The 20,994-nt window shown below is 44.2% G+C and overlaps 1 protein-coding gene across 2 annotated transcripts in view; it reads right to left on the reverse strand.

Moving 5' to 3' along the window:
- The window catches only part of map7d1a (MAP7 domain containing 1a), a 155,022-nt gene extending 136,240 nt beyond the window's left edge, over positions 1–18,782 (reverse strand). The window contains exon 1 of one of the 2 annotated variants that reach the window (XM_041212134.1): positions 18,289–18,782. In XM_041212134.1, coding sequence (XP_041068068.1) covers positions 18,289–18,328 — 40 coding nt within the window. In that variant the 5' untranslated portion in view covers positions 18,329–18,782. The remainder of the gene's footprint in view (positions 1–18,288) is intronic. The other variant, XM_041212135.1, reaches the window with a different exon arrangement.
- Between the last annotated feature and the right edge of the window lie 2,212 nt (positions 18,783–20,994).

Here is a 20,994-nt window from a genome sequence, read left to right on the forward strand (position 1 = left end):
GGGCTCTGGGCCCCTCAGCTGCGCTGGTTTAATAAGATAATTTGTATCAGTGAGTGAAAACATGTTGACTTTGGCTTTCCTGTAGGACAAATTGGGAGACTGAGTTTTGACTGCAAAACAGGTGCAATGAAATGGAAGGCCTAGGGCTTCTCTTGTGACAACAACTGCACAAGCTTGTCACGGCAAGAGACAAGTTCTGACAGGTTAAACCATCTTGGCAACAGAAGATGCTGCTCATTGGGCAGCCAGCTCATTCACCGGGCTGTCTGTAGTCCCGCCTAGTGCTCAGGAAGAGTCTCCAGTTACCATCTGGACGACTAAAGAAATGCTGCACACAGCAGACAAGGAAGGAGATAACTGCGGCACAGCACCCAAAAACAATCTCTCTCTCTAAAGCAATGTTTAATGTATATTTACACATCAAAAGAAACAATTACAGATGGCTGTGAATAATGAGGTTGTAAATTACTCCAACTGTGGGGGTTGTACTGGCATTTTCGGACCACAGGAGGCCAATTCAAAATCTAAATGCATCCGCAAACTCACTCAGTTCCATATATAATTTTTCCATTTAAAATGAAACGTTAAACCAGGGCAAAGATGACAGCGAGATGGAGAGGTTACTGTGATTTAATTGGTGCAGAATTATGATGTTGCATGACTAACAGGAAGCAAGAATAAATGAGGTTGGACAAGCTCATTCAGCAGAACAGCATCAACCCTAAATCCAGAAACCCACACTCTCAGCCAGTCACTTTCACATTATGAGATTAGCTTCTGTGTAATGTCCTATTTCATCACACTAAACATCTCCATTAGCAGGAGTGTCCCTAACACAACTATAGCCTCCAGCACTGCTCCCCAGTAATATACAGTGACAAATATATATACACTAATACTGCACCTAAAAATATAAGCAACTTATGTACACACCAGTACTGCACCCCAGTAATATACAGTGACAGGTCTGTACACTATATTACTGTATTCAGTAATGCACAGCGAGAGGTCTGTACATTCCAGTACCATCTCCACTTGCCTGGATGAGTGCAGCTCCAACAACACCCAAAAAGCTCAACACCATCCAGGACAAAGCAGCCCGCTTGATTGATACCCCTTGCATAAACATTCACTCCCTCCACCATCAATGCACAGTGGCAGCAGTGTGTATCTACAAGGTGCCCTGCAGCAACTCACCAATACTCCTTCAGCAGCACCTTCCAAGCACACGATGCTACCATCTAGAAGGTCAAGGGCATCAGACACATGGGAACACCATCACCTGGAAGTTCCTCTCCAAGCTACACACCACCCTATGGGGAAATACATCACCGTTCCTTCACAGTCGCTGGAACTTCCTCCCTAACAGCATTGTGGGGGTACTTACATCACATGAACTGCAGGGGTTCAAGAAGGCAGCTCACCCACCTTCTCAAGGGCAATTAAGGATGGGCAATAAATGCTGGCCTAGCCAGCAATGCCCACTGTAAATAGATACTGTCATTTACAATCCTGTAAATGAATTGGTGATGCTGGTTGAGAGGTTGGTTGAGGGTTAAATATTGGCCAGGACATAAGGGACATTTCCCCTGCTCTTCTTCAAAACAGCTCCATGGGATCTTTCATGTCCACCTGAGAAGGTGGACAGGGACTCAGTTCATCATCGTTTCTGAAAGATGGTTTGGTATCCCTGTGTTACACGCTGAAATACCTGTTACCACTGTCATGATAATGAAGGAAAAATATCAAATGTGCCTCGAAATATTGGACTTTAAAAATAAGACCTGAGTTTTTAAAAATGCACACAAGCCACTGGCTGGAATGCTGTAGGGAGACTCCCTAAGAGGTAACGGAACCCAATCCTGTTGCCAGACAAGGTACATCTAAAGACATCCAGAAACTAATTGCTCCCTCCGGTAGAGACAATGGAACATAATGGGAGATAAGTCATCTATCAAGAAACCCTGTGAGCAATGCCCAGACAGATTTGTGAATTTGCTTCCCACTTGGAATATACAAAGAAGAGGTTAAAAGTGAGCTGAAAAGCTGTCCCAGTGTCTGCCTTTGGTGGGTGTTCTGAAAGAGAGAGCAAGTGCTCGAAGTTTGACTCAGAAGTAACAGCCACACACTCTACCCCTGCAAATCACCATTTTGTAGGTATCCCGATCTCTCTCTCTACTGAATTCAACACTACTGGAGCCTCGAATCCAACTATTCATCTACCGTAGTTAATTCTTTAGTAGTTAATAAACTTACTCTTACCTCTAACTAAAGAAAGTCTGATCAAATTGGCTCCTTCAAAGCCAGAATGATTGGGGCTGGGAAAAAGGTATCCGCGAAAAGGATCCTTTATGGATTAAATCTTGTTGCGACCAACAGGAGGGGCAGGGGGGCTGAATAAAGACAGGGAGCCAGTTCATTCCTCCTTACCTGGGGCATAAAAATTTGGGGGTTTCCCAACCAGATGGTGACAAATTGAGGGATCTCACCTGGATCAACTACTTTGGGGAACCCCACCTGGGGGTGGGTCATAACACTGCATATACTGTACCACAGTGTTGTACACTGACAGCCCTGCACCCTTCAGTAGTGGATTCCAGTGATGTAGATAGTCTGGTATCCTAAAATACTGTACCTCAAGGTTATACAGTGCTGTACTGCACTGAGTGACAGACCTGTACCATACAATATTGTACCTATGTTTTAGAGTGACATACCTATTCCCACCAGTATTGTACTCACAGGAGCACAGATTTGTCACTATAACTAGTACTGTACCCATTTTACAGTGAGATACCTGTACCACCAGCACTGTACTGCAGAGAGTGGCAGACCTATACCCCACAGTATTGTACCTGTGTTCTAGTGACAGGCCTGTACCCACCAGTACTCCACTGCAGTTTTATACAATAGATGTGACCAGCAGTACTGCATTCCAATGTTAGTGTTGACCTGTACCCTAAAATACTGTACCACCGTGTTATACCACAACAGACCTGTACCCTCCAGTGCAAGACTCAGTGATGTGGTAAAAGATCAGTACCATACAACACATTAGTACTGCACCCCAGTGTTATACTGTGACAGACCTGTATCCCCCAGTACTGTATTCCAATGCTGTACTGCTTAAAGTACTGTCTCCAGACATAATCCACAAATTCACAATTGTTTTCCACAGTTCAAGTTGACTAAAATGACAATTCCACCCAGCAGCAGATTGTGAAATCTCACTGACTGCAGTGAGGGAACAGGTTTGCAGCTTTAAAGCAGGACTACAGAGGAGTTAAGAGCTGCTCCGGGTTTACAGCTTTCCTGCAACTCCAGTGACATTTGCTAACTTTATCACAATCAACTGTTCTATCTTTCAAGTCTATCAGCTGTCACCATCACTGACCTTCAACTGTTCTGCTCACCACCCAAGATCGTGGCAGCTGCACTGACACTGGGAATGGGGGAGGGGTTCTGGAAAGATGTATGAAGCACTGACGCTGCATTTTTAACATGCATCATATCCATTCCTTTGGTCCCAATTGTTTCAATGTGCAGGAGTGCACTCCTTAAAGAATGAGGAGCGAGCAGTTGAGGTTAATTAGCTGCTCTGAGTTTCTTCATTCCTTTTACTTCACTGACCAGCTATTGCATTTCCAGGGTGATGTCAGTGTGAGATGTACATCAAGCTCTGAACCCCAATCAGCTTCACAACAACAATCTCCTGAAGGCCGTGGTGAGCCAACAATATCCATGGACAGTGAAATGGTGAGATTTGCTCAGTAGCCAATTCCCACTTAATGCCCAACCTGACATCTCCAATTGCACGGAGTAAATATTCTTTCCAAATTGACTCTCAAATACCTGATAAAAGAGAGCAATGGGACAGTGCAATTTGGCATTTATCATTGCACAAGCAGAACTGAGCACTGGTCAAAACGGCCCGTGCTCTGTCATTCCGTTGCAAGATACAGTATTAAAAAGGGCCATCCCACAAGATGGTGAAGGACAAAGATGATTTAATGCTACGAGTAGTCACCAAAATAAAACATGTCAGCTCGCTCACGTTTACATGAAGAAAGAGGATTTACGAAGTTACCTTGCAGTAACAGGTTTCCTAATCAGAATCATTGAACTAAGCCAGTGAGAGAAGCAAGAGTTGTAAAATTCCTCAAATTAATCCCTTACAGAATCAAGGACAGGTAATCGTCCAACCTGGTTTCACACAATGAGGTTACACACACTCCCCTTTATGCAATAACATAATCACAACACTTTCTGCTTAGTTACAAAAAGCATCAGTTTAATTTGAAACATCACAGCAGAGACTGAGAACTAACTTTAGCTCACAGATTTCATTTTCACAAACTTTGTCTACCACATTTCTGAGGTTTATGGCCTTGATATAAAGGCCTGTTGGCTCTAGCCCAGTGTTGACAATTCTGCTTCAAACCACCACTTCCCTGATCCACCAAACCCTGCCACAGTGGCTGGATCTGTTTAACTCAGGTAAATGGTCTTGCTGTTGCGTGGAGACCCAACTGGCAGGCAGCATCACTTCTGCTCAATTCTTCAGCAAAAATGTTCAAATAAGCAGCCACAAGTTATCCAAGTTTTCTTGGATCAAAAGTATCACTTCAGCTTCATGCCAGAGAGGCAAGCGTATTCACAGACTAGTTTCTAACCCAACCTCCCTCAGTTACAACATTATCTCTTCTCCACCTCCCCCACGGGTGTCTCCTCGTTCTTCAGTCCGCATCCCACCCAGTACCCCTGAGCCACTTGTCATCCTGCACTCCTTGCCCCAGACCAGAACCAAAGAGGGCAGAGTCTGTAAAGGGATATAAGTAAGTTAAGTAAGTGGGCAAAAGTTTGGCAGATGAAGAATAATGTGGGAAAATGTGAGGCTGTTCACTTTGGCAGGAAGATTAGAAAAACAGTATTATTTCAATAGAGAGATTACAGAATGCTACAATACAGAGGGATCTGGGTGTCCTTGTACACAAATCAAATTGTTGGTATGCAGGTACAGCAAGTAATTAGGAAGGTGAAGGGAATGTTGCTCTTTATTGCAAAGGGGTTGGAGTATAAAAATATACACCTGGAGTACTGCATATAGTTTTGATTTCCGTTTTAAGGAGGGATATACTTACATCGAAAGCAGTTCAGAGCAGGTTCTCTCGGCTAATTCCTGGGACAAATGGATTAGGAGGAAAGGTTGAGCAAGTTGGGCCTATACTCCTTGGAATTTAGAAGAATGAGAAGTGATCTTATTGAAACATAAGATCCTGAGGGGGCTTGACCAGGTAGATGCCGAGAACATTTCCCCTTGTAGGGAAATCTGGAACTAGGCGGCACTGTTTCAAAATAAGGGGTCTCCCATTTAAGACGGAGATGAGGAGGAATTTCTTCTCTCAGAGGGTCGTTAATCTTGGATAGTCTCTACCCCAGAGAGCAGTGGAGACTGGGTCATTAAATATATTCAAGGCCAAGTTTGGCAAGTTTTTGATCTACAAGGGAGTCAAAGGTTACGGGGGGCAGGCAGGAAAGTGGGATTAAGGTCACTATCAGACTATCAAATGGCAGAGCAGGATCGAGGAGCTGAAGGACCTACTCCTGTTTCTATTTCTTATTTTATGTTCATCCTGCACCATAGTCCACTTCCCTACCCTCCTCCACTTCCCACCCTCCACTCGGCACCATAAGCCACTCCCCACCCTGTGCCACACACCCCACCCTCTGCTATTAGCACCCCCACTCTACACCACATAGCACCGCCCATCCTGTGCCATAAACAATTCCTCGCTTGGCATCTCCCCACAACCAATGCCTTAAAATTGAGATACTCAAAAAGTTAATGACTCATTTGCAACACTGGAACTCTAAGAATTCTACACTCAAAGAAGAGATAGATGCTTTTGGTGGGCTGCTCCTGATAGATCAAATTAATCGCAACACCAGAAAAAACCCTGCACTGCAATCCAATGTTTATAGACACAGCACAAGACACTCTCTCCAGACACAACGCACGTTTGGAAGGGCAGAGTCTATAATTGTACTGCTAAGTAATTATCACAAATGAAGCAGTTGCAGTATGAACACTGTACGCACACAGACCATTATAATTTAGAGCTCCCAGTAACAACTCAGAATATGGAGGCCTGGGAAGCCTTTATCCCACTCCTGAATGAATACTGTCATCCTCCCGCTGACAAGCACAAATCGTTAACAAACAAAGCTTAAAGATGACCAGAGAAAGGAAAACTGAAGATCATTTGCACATCACTGAAACTTTCAGCCTCGGGATTATCAAAGAAAAGGCATGAAATTGAATTTATATAGCACCTTGCAAGGCCTGAAGACTTCTTGAAGTGTAGTCATTGTAGTAACACAGGAAATACACCAGCCATTTTGTACTGAGCAAGGTCCCACAAAAAACAATGTGATAATGACTAGATTGCTTTTGTTTTAGCAATGTTGGTTGAAGGATAAACACCAAGGAGAACTCCCCTGCTCTTCTTCAAAATAATATCCTGGGATCTTTTACATCTGATTGAGGGGGCAGACAGAGGCTTAGCTTAATGGCTCATCTGAAAGACAGCAGTGCAGCACTCCCTCAGTCCTGCACTGCAGTCAGGCTCAAGCCCGTGGACTGGGACTTTAATCCATAACCAAGTAACTCAGAGGCCTGGCTGCTACCACTGAACCCCAATTATTGAGAGTGTTGGAGCCAGAGGAAGGGAAGCCAGCCTGTTACTGGCTTGGAAATGTCTCTCACTGGTGGAGTCAATCACTGCCCACACCTCAAATCCACCAAGGTTCTGACTGACCACTGAGCAGCATAAAAGGTACAGTCATACTCAGCGACTGGTCCCATAATCGCCTTATCTGAGAATTGCTGTAAATTAGGGTCTGTTTTTCTCTAGTGCTGTGGGTTAAATTTACACAAACATCCATCCAGGAAATATCTTGACTGCATAGGGTAAACACAGCAGCTGTTTGGCACACAGTAAGATCCCATTTCAAAAAAAACCCAGACAAATGAAAAGCCACTTGTTCAGTATTCGACATTGATGGGACGTGAAAGGAGGTTCTGCTGAAAGAATTTGAACTAAATTAAAAAGCAGAACCTCCAAGATAATAATCTTGGGATTGCTACCTAAACCACAGGCAAACTGGCATTGGATAACTAAAATCAAGGAGTTAAATGCATGGCTCAGAGATTGGTGTGAGAGGAATGGGGCACTGGCACCAGTACTGGGGTAGAAGGGAGCTGTTCCGGTGGGACGGGCTTCACTTGAATCATGCTGGGACCAGTGTCCTGGCAAATCTAGGGTTGCAGAGAGGGCTTTAAATTAAATGACGGGGGGAGGGGGTTCTGGAAAGGGGATATGTAGGCTATACGGCAGCTTTGCAGGGCAACGATTTAGGTAATGATACCTAATGACAGAGTGTACAAACATTTTAAAAAAGCAGCAAATAGGGTCAAAGGAGAAAACATGGCAAAAAGGCAAAATTAATGGCCCTTTACTTAAATGCACATAGTATTCGGAACAAAATAAATGAATTAAAGGCACAAATAGAGGTTATGATCTTATAGCCATTATGGAGACGTGGTCACAAGGAGATCAAAGCTGGGAACTAAATATTCAGGGTATGAGACTTTTCAAAATGACAGGCAGGAAGGAAAGGATGGTGGGGTAGCTTTGTTAGTACGAGACGGAATAAGTATGATGGCAAGAAATGATCTTGGATCAGAAGACATAGAATCCATTTGGGTGGAGGTAAGAAATCACAAGGGGAATACGACACCAGTGGGAGTAGTCTATAGGCCCCCTAACAGTAGCTATACCACAGGACAGAATAAATCAGGAAATAATAAGAGTATGTAAAAAAGGCAGGACATTAATCATGGGTGACTTTAATCTTCATGTAGATTAGGAAAATCAAATTGGCAGAGGCAGACATGAGCAAGAATTCATAAAATGTATTCGGGACAGTTTCGTAGAACAATAGGTTGTGAATCCAACCAGGGATCAGGCTATTTTGAATCTGGTAACATGTAATGAGGTAGGTTTAATAAATGACCTGAGTAAAAGATCCTCTCGGAAACAGTGACCGTAACATGGTAGAATTTAGCATTCAATTTGAGAGTGAGAAACTTGGGTCAGAAACAACTGTGCTAAACTTAAATAAGGGTAATTACAAAGGAATGAGGGCAGAGTTGGCTGGAGTGGACTGGGAAAGGAGTTTAGCAGAAAAGACGGTTCTTGAACAATGGCAGACATTTAAGAAAATAGTTCATGACTCACAACAAAGATATATCCCAGTGGGAAAGAAGGATTCAAGGAAGGGGATAAAACATCCAAGGAAGTTAAGGACAATATCAAATTGAAAGAAAAAAAAACATACAATGTGGAAAAGGGAAAAGGTTAGTGGTAAGACAGAGGATTAGGAAAGTTTTAAAAACCAAAAGGTGACCAAAAAGATAAATGAAGAGGGAGAAAATAATCTTTGAGGGTAAACTAGCAAGTAATATAAACAGACAGTAAGAGCTTCTTTAAATATATAAAAAGGTAGAGAGAGAGGCCAAAGTGAACATAGACCCCTTAGAGAATGAGGCTGGGGAAATAATTATGGGGAACCAGGAATGGCAAAGGAGTTGAATAAATACCCTGCTTCTCTCTTCACAGTATAAGATACTAATAGCATTCCAAAAATACTAAATAATCAAGGGGAAAAGTTGGGGGGGGGTGGTGGTGGTGTGTGGCGGAGAGAGTGCACGGTGGGGAGGGGAGGAAATAAATACAATAACTATCACTGGAGAAAGTGTACGAGGGAAACTAATGGGGCTAAAGCTCGATAAGTCCCCTGGACCTGATGGGTTGCATCCTAGGATATTAAAGGAAACAGCAACAGAGATAGTGGATGCACTGGTAGTAATCTTCCAAGAATCCTTTCTGGAAAAGTCCCAAAAGGATTGGGGAACGGCCAATGTAACACCCTTATTCAAAAAGGGAGGGAGACAAAAAAAAACAAACTTAACATCTATCATTGGGAAAATGTTAGAGTCTTTTATTAAGGATGTAATAGCAGAGTAGTTAGAAATACATAATCTAATCAAGCAGAGTCAGCATGATTTCATGAAGGGGAAATCATGCCTAACAAATTTATTAGAATTCTTTGAGGTGGCAACATGCAGTATAAATAAAGGGGACCAGTAGATGTAATATATTTGGATTTCCAAAATAAGGTACTGCATATAAGGCTACTTAAAAAAATAAGAGCCAATGGTGTTGGGGGCAATATATTAGAATGGGTAGAGGATTGGCTAACCAATAGAAGGCAGATATGGGATGGGGGGGGTGGGGGGGTGGCATCTTCAGGATGGCAACCTGTAACTAATGGAGTGCCACAGTGATCAATGATGGGGCCTCAATAATTTACAATATATATTAATGGCTTAGATGAGGGAAGAGAATGTACAAATGCCAAGTCTGCAGATGACAAAAATAGGTGGGAAGGCAAGTGGTGAGGATGACATACAGAGTCTACAGAGGGATATATACAGGCTAAGTGAATGGGCAAAAACTTGGCAGATGGAATATAATGTGGGAAAATGTAAGGTTATGCACTTTGGCAAGAAGAAGAGGAGCTGAATATTATTTAAATGGAGAAAGACTGCAGAAGGCTGCAGCACAGAGGGATTTGGGGGTCCTTGTGCATGAATTCCAAAAAGCTAACATACAAGTTCAACAGGTAATAGGGAAGGTAATTGGAATGTTGGCCTTTATTTCAAATGGAATGGAGTTTAAAAATAGGTGAGTCTTGCTAAAACTATACAAGGCACTAGTTAGACCACACCTAGGATACCTTATCTAAGGAAAGATATACTGGCATTGGAGGAAGCCCAGAGAATGTTCACTAGGTTGATCCTGGAGATGGAGGGATTTTCTTATGAGGAGAGGTTGAGTAGGTTGGGCCTGAACTCATTGGAATTTATAAAAATGAGAGGCAACTTTATTGGAACATAAGATTCTTAGGGTGCTTGACAGGGTAGATGCTGAGAGGTTGTTTCCCTTAGTGGGAGAGTCTAGGACCAGAGGGCATAATCTCAGAGTAAGGGGGCGCCCATTTAAAACAGAGATGAGGAGGAATTTCTTCTCTCAGAGGGTAGTTAACCTGTGGAATTCTTTACTGCAGAGAGCAGTGGAGGCTGGGTCATTAAGCATATTCAAGTCAGAGATAGACTGATTAAAAATCAGTAAGGGAATCAAGGGTTATGGGGAAAGGGCAGAAAAGGGGAGTTAAAGATTATCAGATCAGCCATGATCTCACTGAATGGTGGAGCAGACTCGATGGGCTGAATGGCCTACTTCTGCTCCTACGTCTTGTGGTCTTATGGACCAAGGCAGGGATGCCACCAGGGGCCAGATCGCTAGATGGCTGCAGTGTGCAGCAAATTAACGCCAACAGTGCAGGCTCAATCCCCATACTGGCTGAGGCTGCCCTTGCAGCTGCCCCCCTGCCTTGCTCCATAGTGATATCCTGGCATGTCATGATTACCAACCCTCGGGCAACAGGGACACCAGACTGTCATCACGACACCAGATGGACTCCCTGCTCTTCTCCAAACCAAATTCTGGAGTCTGCAACTCAAAGCATTAACCGGGGCTTCATTCCAGTGAAGCACCTCATGGACAGTACCTCCCACAGTGCAGCACTCCTTCAGTACCCAAAGGAAGTGTCTCTACGGACTAAGTGTTCAAACCCCCGGAGTGGGACTTGAAACCACAGCCTCCTGACCAGGAGAAAGAATACTACCTACCGGCCTGTGCAGTTTTATAGTGCATTGAATATATACTGTCTGAGATGGCACTGATGTGATCAAAGCATCATGACCAACAGGGCTGATAAGATGTGCAGTTATCATAGACCGATGAGTACATTTAGCCAATCAATCAAGGTAACATTGGCTTAAATCACCCATTGGTTGAGCAGATTATCTAATGAGGGACATACTGAGTGAGAAGTGTTCCTTTGAATCCTCAGTATATATTGAGTTACTTGGTGGGAGCTGGGCTGTTCTAATGGGCTTCAATGCCCCAGGTTAGGGTAGCAAATTAGTGGGAGATTGTTAGTTCCCACTGCTACTACAACAACTTGTAGTAAAATGTTGCAAAGCACTTCACAGGGGCTTTATCAAACAAAATTTAATACTCAGCCATACAAGGACATACTAGCACATGTAGTACCCAGCATCCCAAATTAGATGTAAACCTTCATGGGCATGGTGGTGATGCCCCAAAACAGCCCAGTAACACACACCATCAAGGTGCACAAATGAATAATGGCTCCTTGGATGAGGTTCCAGGTATGACCAGGCTCTGGACAAAACACGATCCTATGTAGGGAGTCAACGGCCGAGATCAGACAATTATTGGAATTGAAAGAGAATATGGCCCTCAGTGAAGCATGGTGATTTGCTCCATGTGGTGTTCAAAATTCTGAGGGGCTTTAAAAGAATAAGTGGGAAGAAACTACTTCCACAATCATGAGGGTGGGTAATGATAACTCACTGGGTAACCCTCTCGTCTCCAAGTGAGCAGGTTGCAGGTATAAGTTCACTCCGAGCACAAAATCTAGGCCAACACTCCTGATGCAGAACTGAGGGAGTGCTGCACTGTCAGAGGTGCTGTCTTTCAAGGCTCTGTCTACCCTCTTGGATGGATATAACAGATCCTGAAGCACTATTTGAAGATCCAGTGCCCAGGTCAATATTCATCCCTCAACTAGCATCACTAAAGCAGATTATCTGGTCATCAATTTATTGCTGTTTGCAGGCAGGGTGAGTTTGGGAGCTGCCACTGAGTGTGACTGTACACACCTGAAGTGCAAATCATCCATCACGTTTCCTACATTACAACGGTGACTACACTTCAAAAAAATGCTTCATTGTCTGTAAAACACTTCCTGGAGGTCAAGAAAGGCGCTACACAAATGCAAGTCTTTCTTCCTTTTAAGCAGAGGACACAGATTTAAGATAACTGGCAAAAGAGCTGGAGGTGGTGTGGGTGCAAATGATGAGCAATTTGTTTAATGCAGTGAGTTAGTGAGATCTGGAATGCAGTGCCTGAAGGAGCTGGGGAAGTAGATTCAATGATAACGTCCAAAAATGAATTGGATTTATACAGGAAAAGGAAAAATTTTCAGGGCAGTGAGGATAGAGAGCAAAGGAGTCAGACTAATTGGAGAGGTCTTTTCAAAGAGCCATGATGAGCTGACTGGTCTCTGCATGTTGACACAACATTGCCACTTTTAAAAAGAGAGAAAGCTGTGATCAGTAGTACTGATATTTTACAGCATTGCTCCCATCACACAGGAACTGGGTTACCACCAACAGCTGCTGAGGGCAAATTCCAGAAGGTACAAAAAGGAGAGACGCATGTTGCATAAAATCTCACTCTCTCAGGTGTTTTGAAACCTGCTGGTTTGAGTAGGCAGATCATTAAGCATGCAGCAAAAAGCCTCCTGAATCTAGAATGCTGTGAGCTAATCACTGAACTTTATCCCATGACAAGATTCCCAAGGGAAATAAACTGGTGCACTACATCTTGCACGACCTACAGAGTGTGAGCAATGCGCCAAAGCGACTGAGAACTCATACTGCCTCCCCACACTCGCACAAATCCCATGGGCGGTGGATCTGAACCCAGAAATCTCCCTCTCTGAGCTGCCCTATGTTGATGGTACAGCAGTTTTTTTAAAAGTACTTCCAAAAACATTAAAAAGCTTAGTGGTTGAAAGGGTTAATAATATTCCCCACAGGCCTGCAGGATATGAATCCCAAATCGCCAGGAAACTAACAGAGCACTGGCCACAGGCTTACATCCTGCACCCGCCAAAGATCATTAACCCGGTGATTTCATTCTACCAGTTACTGTGACACAGCTCAGCTGTGGTTAATTTGTAATGGGAAAGGGATGGGGGGAAGGAGAAGAGGGGTAGGGGTGTGGGTGGGGGGAGGAGGAGAGGGGGAGAAGAAAGGATGAAGAAAAAGGAGGGAGGGGGAGGGGGAGGGGGAGGGGGAGGGGCAAGGAAAAGCAGGGGAGGGAGGAAAGGATAGGGAGAAAAGGAGGAGGGAGGAGGGAAAAGGCCAAGGTGAAATTCTAGGCTGTGTCCCATACACTCATATGCTTTTAAAAAAAAGTCTTGAAAATATTGATTCTGTACCACTGAACTTGTGTTATCAACACACATCTTCAATGCACTGCTCCACGTGTGATATCATGGGTCAAAGGTTATCTACGTATCTTTGCCTAAGTTGGCAGGAGAATATGTCAGATCCCAGCATTATTTCGCTTGGAGCGTTTTACAGATTTGCTCCAAGAACCTATTGGCTCTCTGACTGTTTTCAGATCAGCTGGTTGGACTTGGGTTGGAGAGAGAGAGAGAGAGAGAGAGAGAAAACAGTCATCTTTTGGATGAAGGGATGGTGTTGATTGCTCTGTATATCCTGCCTGAAAAGGAGTAAAATTAGCAGCACTGCATCATTTTAGCTATGGCTTTATAGGATAACTCATTCACGTTGATGTCAATGACCCAATAATGCAATTCCCACTAACTGTATTAATGTCTCCAAAACTTACATTATACACTTAAAGGTTCCTATCTTTTATCCTCGACAAACACTGTGGTGTAGCAATATTATAAATCCAGGACAGCCACCTCCAGGTATATTAAAGTTTCTATCAACAACAACCTGCAATGATATAGTTCCATCACAAGGCCCTAATCAAATTAAATTTGATACTGAAGCAAAGAAGGTAATGTTACAACAGGCGGTCAAAAGCTTGGTCGCAAAGGTACTTTTAAAGATTGACTTGAAGGAGGAGAGCACGGAGAGATTTAGGGAGGGAATTCCAGAGTTTAGGGCACAGATGCCTGAAGGAATCGTTGCAAATGGTGAGGTGTAGGAAATCAGGGGCCAGAGTTCTGAGGGGGTTTAGGACCAGAGGAGGGGTGAGAATTTTAAATGTATAGCATTGGTGGACAGGACGCCAATGCAAAACAGTGAGAACAAGGAGCAAGGGTTGAGCTGGACTTGGTGGAAGTTAGAATATGGCCAGCAGAGTCATGGATGATTCCGTCATGAGAAGGCAAGGTTTCCACGGCAATGCTCGAGAACGTTAAATTAACTTCACATCTCACACTGCTTAATGCTGACAGTGGACCTCCCCATAAACAGATGATTCACTGGCGTGCACAAGTTGCCGTTTCCACTTGTCTCTGACTCATCACAGCAACTAACCCCAGCATTACACACCCAATGTTTAGCCAGAACCAACTATGGGATGAATATGGGGATGATCACCGATCTGTTAAATGCTCCATTTCCATCTGATTATGCAGCATGTCTCTCACTGAGACTCTGAAATCAGCTTTCACTTCAATGGAACCTCTGGACTTCACCTCTATGGATGTGAATTATTCAGGAAATGCAACTTACAGACCACATGTTACAGTCTAAATCACCCTATATTGTCCTCAGAGCACCTGTGGGACACTCAACGACCAGATTAAAGCTCATCACAGCAGATCTTCATTTCCCCAAGATTGCCTGAAGCCAATCACTACTTCAATCATCAGCAGCACATGCAAGACCAAGCATCCATCTTACCCCGGTTCCTCAGCACTGATCAAGGTGTTGGCACACAAACAACTGGAGAGGGAAGAATTCACAGTGGTTTGCACATTCCTCACTCTTTGATGTAGGGAAACATCCCAGACAAATGTAAATACATTAATAATATACCAATATTCAATAGGACCAGTTTCGAGAGTGAAGGGTTCAACTGTAGTCAGCACAGAGATATAGAGGTTTATCCAAAACCAAAACTCACTTTTACAGCCACATCTTCTTCCTCTGCCATTTCTGCCACCTCCAGTGAGATGCCACCACCAAATACATCTTCCCCTCCCAGCATTCAAAAGGGTCCATTCCCTCCCCAACACCCTGGTCCACTTGTCTATCGCCCCAGCACCTCCCTCTCTATCCTGCAACACCTTTCCATGTAAGCCACCTGACTTTTTACCTCCACTCTTTTCTCAGTCCAAAGGACCCAAACACTCCTTTCCAAGTGAAATGGAAATGTACTTGTACTTCTTTCAATTTAGTGTAACATATTCAGCACTCATAATGTGGTGTCCTCCACAATGGGGAGGCCAAACGAACACTGAGTGATTGCTTTGCGGAAGCACAACCCAAGTTTCCAGTCACATGTCATTTCCATTCTCCACCTTGCTGTCATTCTGACCTCTCCATCCTTGGTCTGCTGCACTGTTCCAGAGAAGCTCAACATAGGCTCAAGGAGCAGCACCTCATCTTTTGACTGGGCACTTTACAGCCTTCTGGACTCAACATTGAGTTTAACAACTTTAGATCTGCCCCCATGTTATTTTCTTGGTTTGTTTTTTATCCCCTCCTTGTTTCTTTCCTAATTCCTTTACATTATGTTTGGATGCCTGCTGTCCTGCCATTCACACCTCCTCTAGCCCCAGTTTTTATTTCTATCCCATTACTGCTCCCTTTTGTCTTGCACCATGAAATCTTTGATCATTTATTCTCTCCTGCCCTCCGCCCTATCACAGCCCTTCCCTGTGGTTCTCCTTCCCACATTTCCCTCTTTCACACATTTCTCAGTTCTGATGAAAGGTCACATCTGGAACATTCGCTCTGCTTCTCTCACTACAGATGTTGCCAGACTTGCTGAGAATTTCGGTTTTTTTTATTACAATGGTCTACATTACAGACAGGGTTGAAAGAAACACAGTAATCAGTGCACCACAGTCAGTCATTCAGGAAACAGCATGAGCAGTGACTCGAGCAACGTCAGCCGTGGCTCAATGGTAGCATTCCTGCCTCCAAGTCAGAGGTTGAACTAAGGGACCACTGAACTGCTGGAGGTGCTGTCTTTTGGATGAGACAATAACTCAGTTTGGTCCCTCATTTGAACATAAAAGATCCCATCGCACTATTGCAAAGAAGAACAGGGGAGCTCATCCCAGTGTCCTAGATAATATTGATCCATCAATCAACATCACAAAATCAGATCATCTTGTAATTTTCAGACTGCTGTTTGTGGGAGCTTGCTGTGCCCAAATCGGCTGTCACGTTTCCCAAATTACATCAATGACTACACATCAAAATACTTCACTGGCTGGAAAGTGCTTTAGGACATAGTGAGGTTAAAAAAGGCGCTATATAAATGGAAATCTTTCAATAGGCCATTGTGAGAACCCCAAGCTAAAGCTACTAGAATTGCTAGCACAACAAATTACAGAATTAAAGACTCTCCAATTTTTACAGCACAGAGGGAGGCCATTTGATCCATCGTCTCTGTACTAGCTCTCCAAATGAGCAATTCACCACCTCGTTTCTCCTCATAATCCTGCACCATTCTTCCTTTTCCAAAAATGATCCAATCCTCTTTTGAAAGCCTCAATTGAACCTGCCCCCACCAAATTCTCAAGCAGCTCATTCTGGGTCTTAACCGCTCGCTGTGTGAAAATGTTCAAGTCACCATTGCTTCTTTTGCCATTTACCTTAAATCCTTGCCCTCTCTTTCTCAATCCTTCTACTAATGGGAACTGTTTTTCCCTATCTACTCTCTCCAGACTCCTTGGTTTTGCACAGCTCTATCAAATCAAAATACCCACGAATACTGAAAATCTGAAATAAAAACAGGAAGTGCTGGAAATACTCAGCAGGTCAAGCAGCATCTGTGGAGGAAGAAACAAAGTCTATGTTTCAGGTAGTGACCTTTCATCAGAGCTTACCTGACCTGCTGGGTATTTCCAGCATTCTCTGTTTTGTATTTGCCTCTGAAAAACCTCTGATATCTTTGTTTCTGTAGTTCTAGACCAGCCATCACTGCTCATTAACAGTCAATCCACATCACCTTGGTTCAGCATCAGTTGTGATGCAGATATGGTTCGTCCTCCCTCCAGATTATGCTAAAAACACACTTGATGGCTGATGCAGGATGGTTGTAAAGTCCCAGACTGACTCTGACTTCACACTTTAGCAAAATGAAATTTGACCGTTGCACAGTGAATGTCCCACCATAGACAGAGGGACTAAAAAAAAATCCACCTCCCTCTTAAAACCATTAATTGGAATGTGACCCCACAAACATTTTCAAAAACAGACTCACAGGAAGGGAGGTGGTGAGATCACAGGAGGGGAGATAGCAGGGAAGGGAAAAGGGCAGGAGGGGAGATGGGGGAATGGGGAAGGTCCGGGGAAGAGTACAAGAGAGGAGGTGGAGAAAGAGTCCACCTTTGCTGGTGTCTCTGGACTACTGCGTGTGCGAGATGAAATCGTGCAGCTGCTCGTAGAGAGATGATGGGAGAGAATTCAAACCGAATACAGGGCAGGTTTTAAATTCAATTATAACTTCACATTTTGAGGTACCAAATACAGAAAAAAGACGCATGCTGGGACCTGTAAATCTGGACACCGTGATACCCTGTCTGGGTCTCCCCATGTCCTCTCTCTCTCAGTCTGGGGTAAATGGTGATGTTAGCTCGGGTGAACTGTGGCCTCGCTCTGTAGGACTCGACTGACCCATCGGCCGAGCTGCATTGTATCGAGGACAGAGGATTAAACCCCCTCCGCCAACAAACTGCAATTTTTTTTTGGTGGGGGGGGGGGGGGGGGGGGGCGATTTCTGTCCATCAGAAGCGTGCTTAAACTAAAAAACCTTGCAGCCGGTCCCTCTTTACAGGATTCCGATGCAGTGACCCTATATAAAGTTAAAGCAGACGGGGAGGGTGGGGCAGTTGCTAAAGCCAGACTGAGCGGGCCAGAGGGAGAAAATACATGGAGAGGAATGTGAACGATAACTCACTCCAGCCGAGAGAGTGTGGGGGATATAAACAGCACGGTGCCAGGATTCACGCCCCTCACACTTAAGAAATCGGTACGATTCGATTTAAAACTCATTACACCGCAAATGCACACGTCCATGTTTTAAAAAAAGTGGGGGGAGGGTAGTATATAGTAGCCCATCCTTGTGTATCCCTGGCCCTGGATACATTTCAGTATTAAAAAAATGTTACCGCATCGATTCTCTATCTCCAACCTCGGGGCTGGATGGTGACTGCATAGCCAGGGGAAGGTGTGTAACCCTATCCGCTTGGAATAGATATCGAACGGTTTTTACATTGAGAAAATGCGGAGGGTCAGTTTCCACCGGGGGAAGAGGGGTGGCGGCTGAAACTGATGAGAAAACTTACATTGCGGCGGCGGAGTGGAGACTTGATGCTGGGTTTCCATGGCCGGAGGGGCTGCCTACTCTTCACACAGTCCGCGGTCCTCCTCTCCGAGCTGGGCTCATACCCTCCCTTTAAATGCCGGGTTTAAAAAAAAGTCAGGCTGACCGAGATTTACACTGGAGAGAGTGAGAGAGATACCAACACCGGCAGACCAGCGGTCTCTCTCTCGCTCTCTGTCTGTCTCACATACTATCTACACTGTCCCTTCACATGAAACAGCAGTAACAAACAAGCGTGCGATGTCAAAAGATTTTTCAATGCAACTTTCTCTTCCCCTTCCCTCTCTCCAATGTTGTGATTCCTTATCAGCTGCTGCTCAGTAACAAAAACTTTGCAGGTCCAATTGATAAATAAATCACTTCGCTTTTTAAAAAAAGCTAGAAGGTAGCGTCACATTCTGCTAGAATCCATGGACTGAACCACTGAACTAGTCAGGCAGCGACTACACCCAGGAGGGGAGGATTTAAAAATCACTCCCTGGATTTGTTTCCTCTCGCACTCTGTAAGCGGTTCCCTCCCCCCCCCCCCCGCTCCCCAAGGCTGGGACATCCACACCCACCCGCCTTCTGAATGCTCACTGCTTTCCCCGCCGCCCTGCCTCTTCCCTTCCCCGTGTGTTGGGTCAGTCTGCCAGGCACTGGAAGAAGTTCCCAAACATCAGGGGTGGTGTTAAATTGTCTTGGGACGATTGGTGGAAGGGGAGCATTTGTTCAGGAGCCTATACCAACACACCCAGCCTGAGAATTCACCGGGAGGGAGGGGAATCGCCTTCCAGGGATTAAATGGAAAGGAGTGATGTGTTACGGAGAGGATCTCTATCTGACTGCTCGGCTCACTCCAGGCCCACTCTCCCGACTCCCAAGCCTCCGATTCTCTCTCATCTTAATCATTTCAAAGCGCAATGCAGACTCTCAGCCGATCAACCCCTTTACCCGGCTGCCAGCCTCGATCACTCTGCACTGAGCCCGCACTTGCTGATTTATTTTTAAAACTGATTTGTGGGAATACCAATGAGAACGAAATGTTGTCTGAATCCATCATATCACCGGATGTAGTACAAACGCTGTTTATTGTTCACTTTTCCGCATCAACTAGTTTTAATAATAGTTGCAATTGATTGGTTAGTTAAATAAGTATCAATTCCATTGGCATTTATTACTTAGATTTGTGCAAGGGTGCGGGTGACGTGACAGAGCCTGTCCTCAAAATTCAATCCGGCTCCGATACACTGAGACACAGTGCAAGGTCATTATCCATAGAGTGACAGTGTCCCACATTCGTATAGTATACATTGTCAATGTTCCAGATCAGTGTGATATACAGTGAGACACAGTGTTCAAAATCAGTGTGAGCTACAGTGAGACAGTGTTACAAATCAACGTAATATACAGCGAGAGTTTTCCAGATCAGTGTAATATATAGTGAGAAACAGTGAGAAACAGTGTTCCAGTTCAGTGTGATTTACAGTGAGAAACAGTGTTCCAGTTCAGTGTGATATACAGTGAGAAACAGTGTTCCAGATCAGTGTGATATACAGTGAGACACAGTGTTCCAGATGAGTGTGATATACAGTGAGACACAGTGTTCCAGTTCAATGTGATATACAATGAGACACAGTGTTCCAGATCAATGTGATATACAGTGAGACAGTGTTCCAGATCAGTGTGATATACATTGCGACAGTGTTCCAGATGAGCATGATATACAGTGTTCCAGATCAGTGTGAGACACAGTGCTCCCAATCAGTGTGATATACAGTGAGACACAGTGTTCCAGATCAGTGTGATATACAGTGAGACACAGTGTTCCAGATCAGTGTGATATACAGTGAGACACAGTGTTCCAGTTCAATGTGATATACAGTGAGACACAGCGTTCCCGATCAGTGTGATATACAGTGAGACACAGTGTTCCAGTTCAATGTGATATACAATGAGACACAGTGTTCCAGTTCAGTGTGATATACAATGAGACAGTGTTCCAGATCAGTGTGATATACAGTGAGACACAGTGTTCCAGATGAGTGTGATATACAGTGAGACACAGTGTTCCAGATCAGTGTGATATACAGTGAGACACAGTGTTCCAGATCAGTGTGATATACAGTGAGACACAGTGTTCCAGATCAGTGTGATATACAGTGAGAGACAGTGTTCCAGATCAGTGTGATATACACCGAGACACAGTGTTCCAGTTCAGTGCGATATACTGTACGGCACAGTGTTCCAGATCAATGTGATATACAATGAGACACAGTTTCAGGTCAGTGTGGTATACAGTGAGACACAGTGTTCCAGATCAGTGTGATATACAGTGGCACACTGTTCCAGATCAGTGTGATATACAATGAGACAGTGTTCCAGATCAGTGTGATATACAGTGAGACAGTGTTCCAGATGAGTATGATATACAGTAGGACACAGTGTTCCAGATCAGTGTGATATACAGTGAGACACAGTGTTCCAGATCAGTGTGATATACAGTGAGACACAGTGTTCCAGATCAGTGTGATATACAGTGAGACAGATCTCCAGATAAGTGTGATATACAGTGAGACACAGTGTTCCAGATCAGTGTGATATACCGTGAGACACATTGTTCCAGATCAGTGTGATATACAGTGAGACAGATTTCCAGATCAGTGTGATATACAGTGAGACACAGTGT

This window comes from Carcharodon carcharias, chromosome 19 (genome assembly GCF_017639515.1).
Source record: "Carcharodon carcharias isolate sCarCar2 chromosome 19, sCarCar2.pri, whole genome shotgun sequence".
Lineage (NCBI taxonomy): Eukaryota > Metazoa > Chordata > Chondrichthyes > Lamniformes > Lamnidae > Carcharodon > Carcharodon carcharias.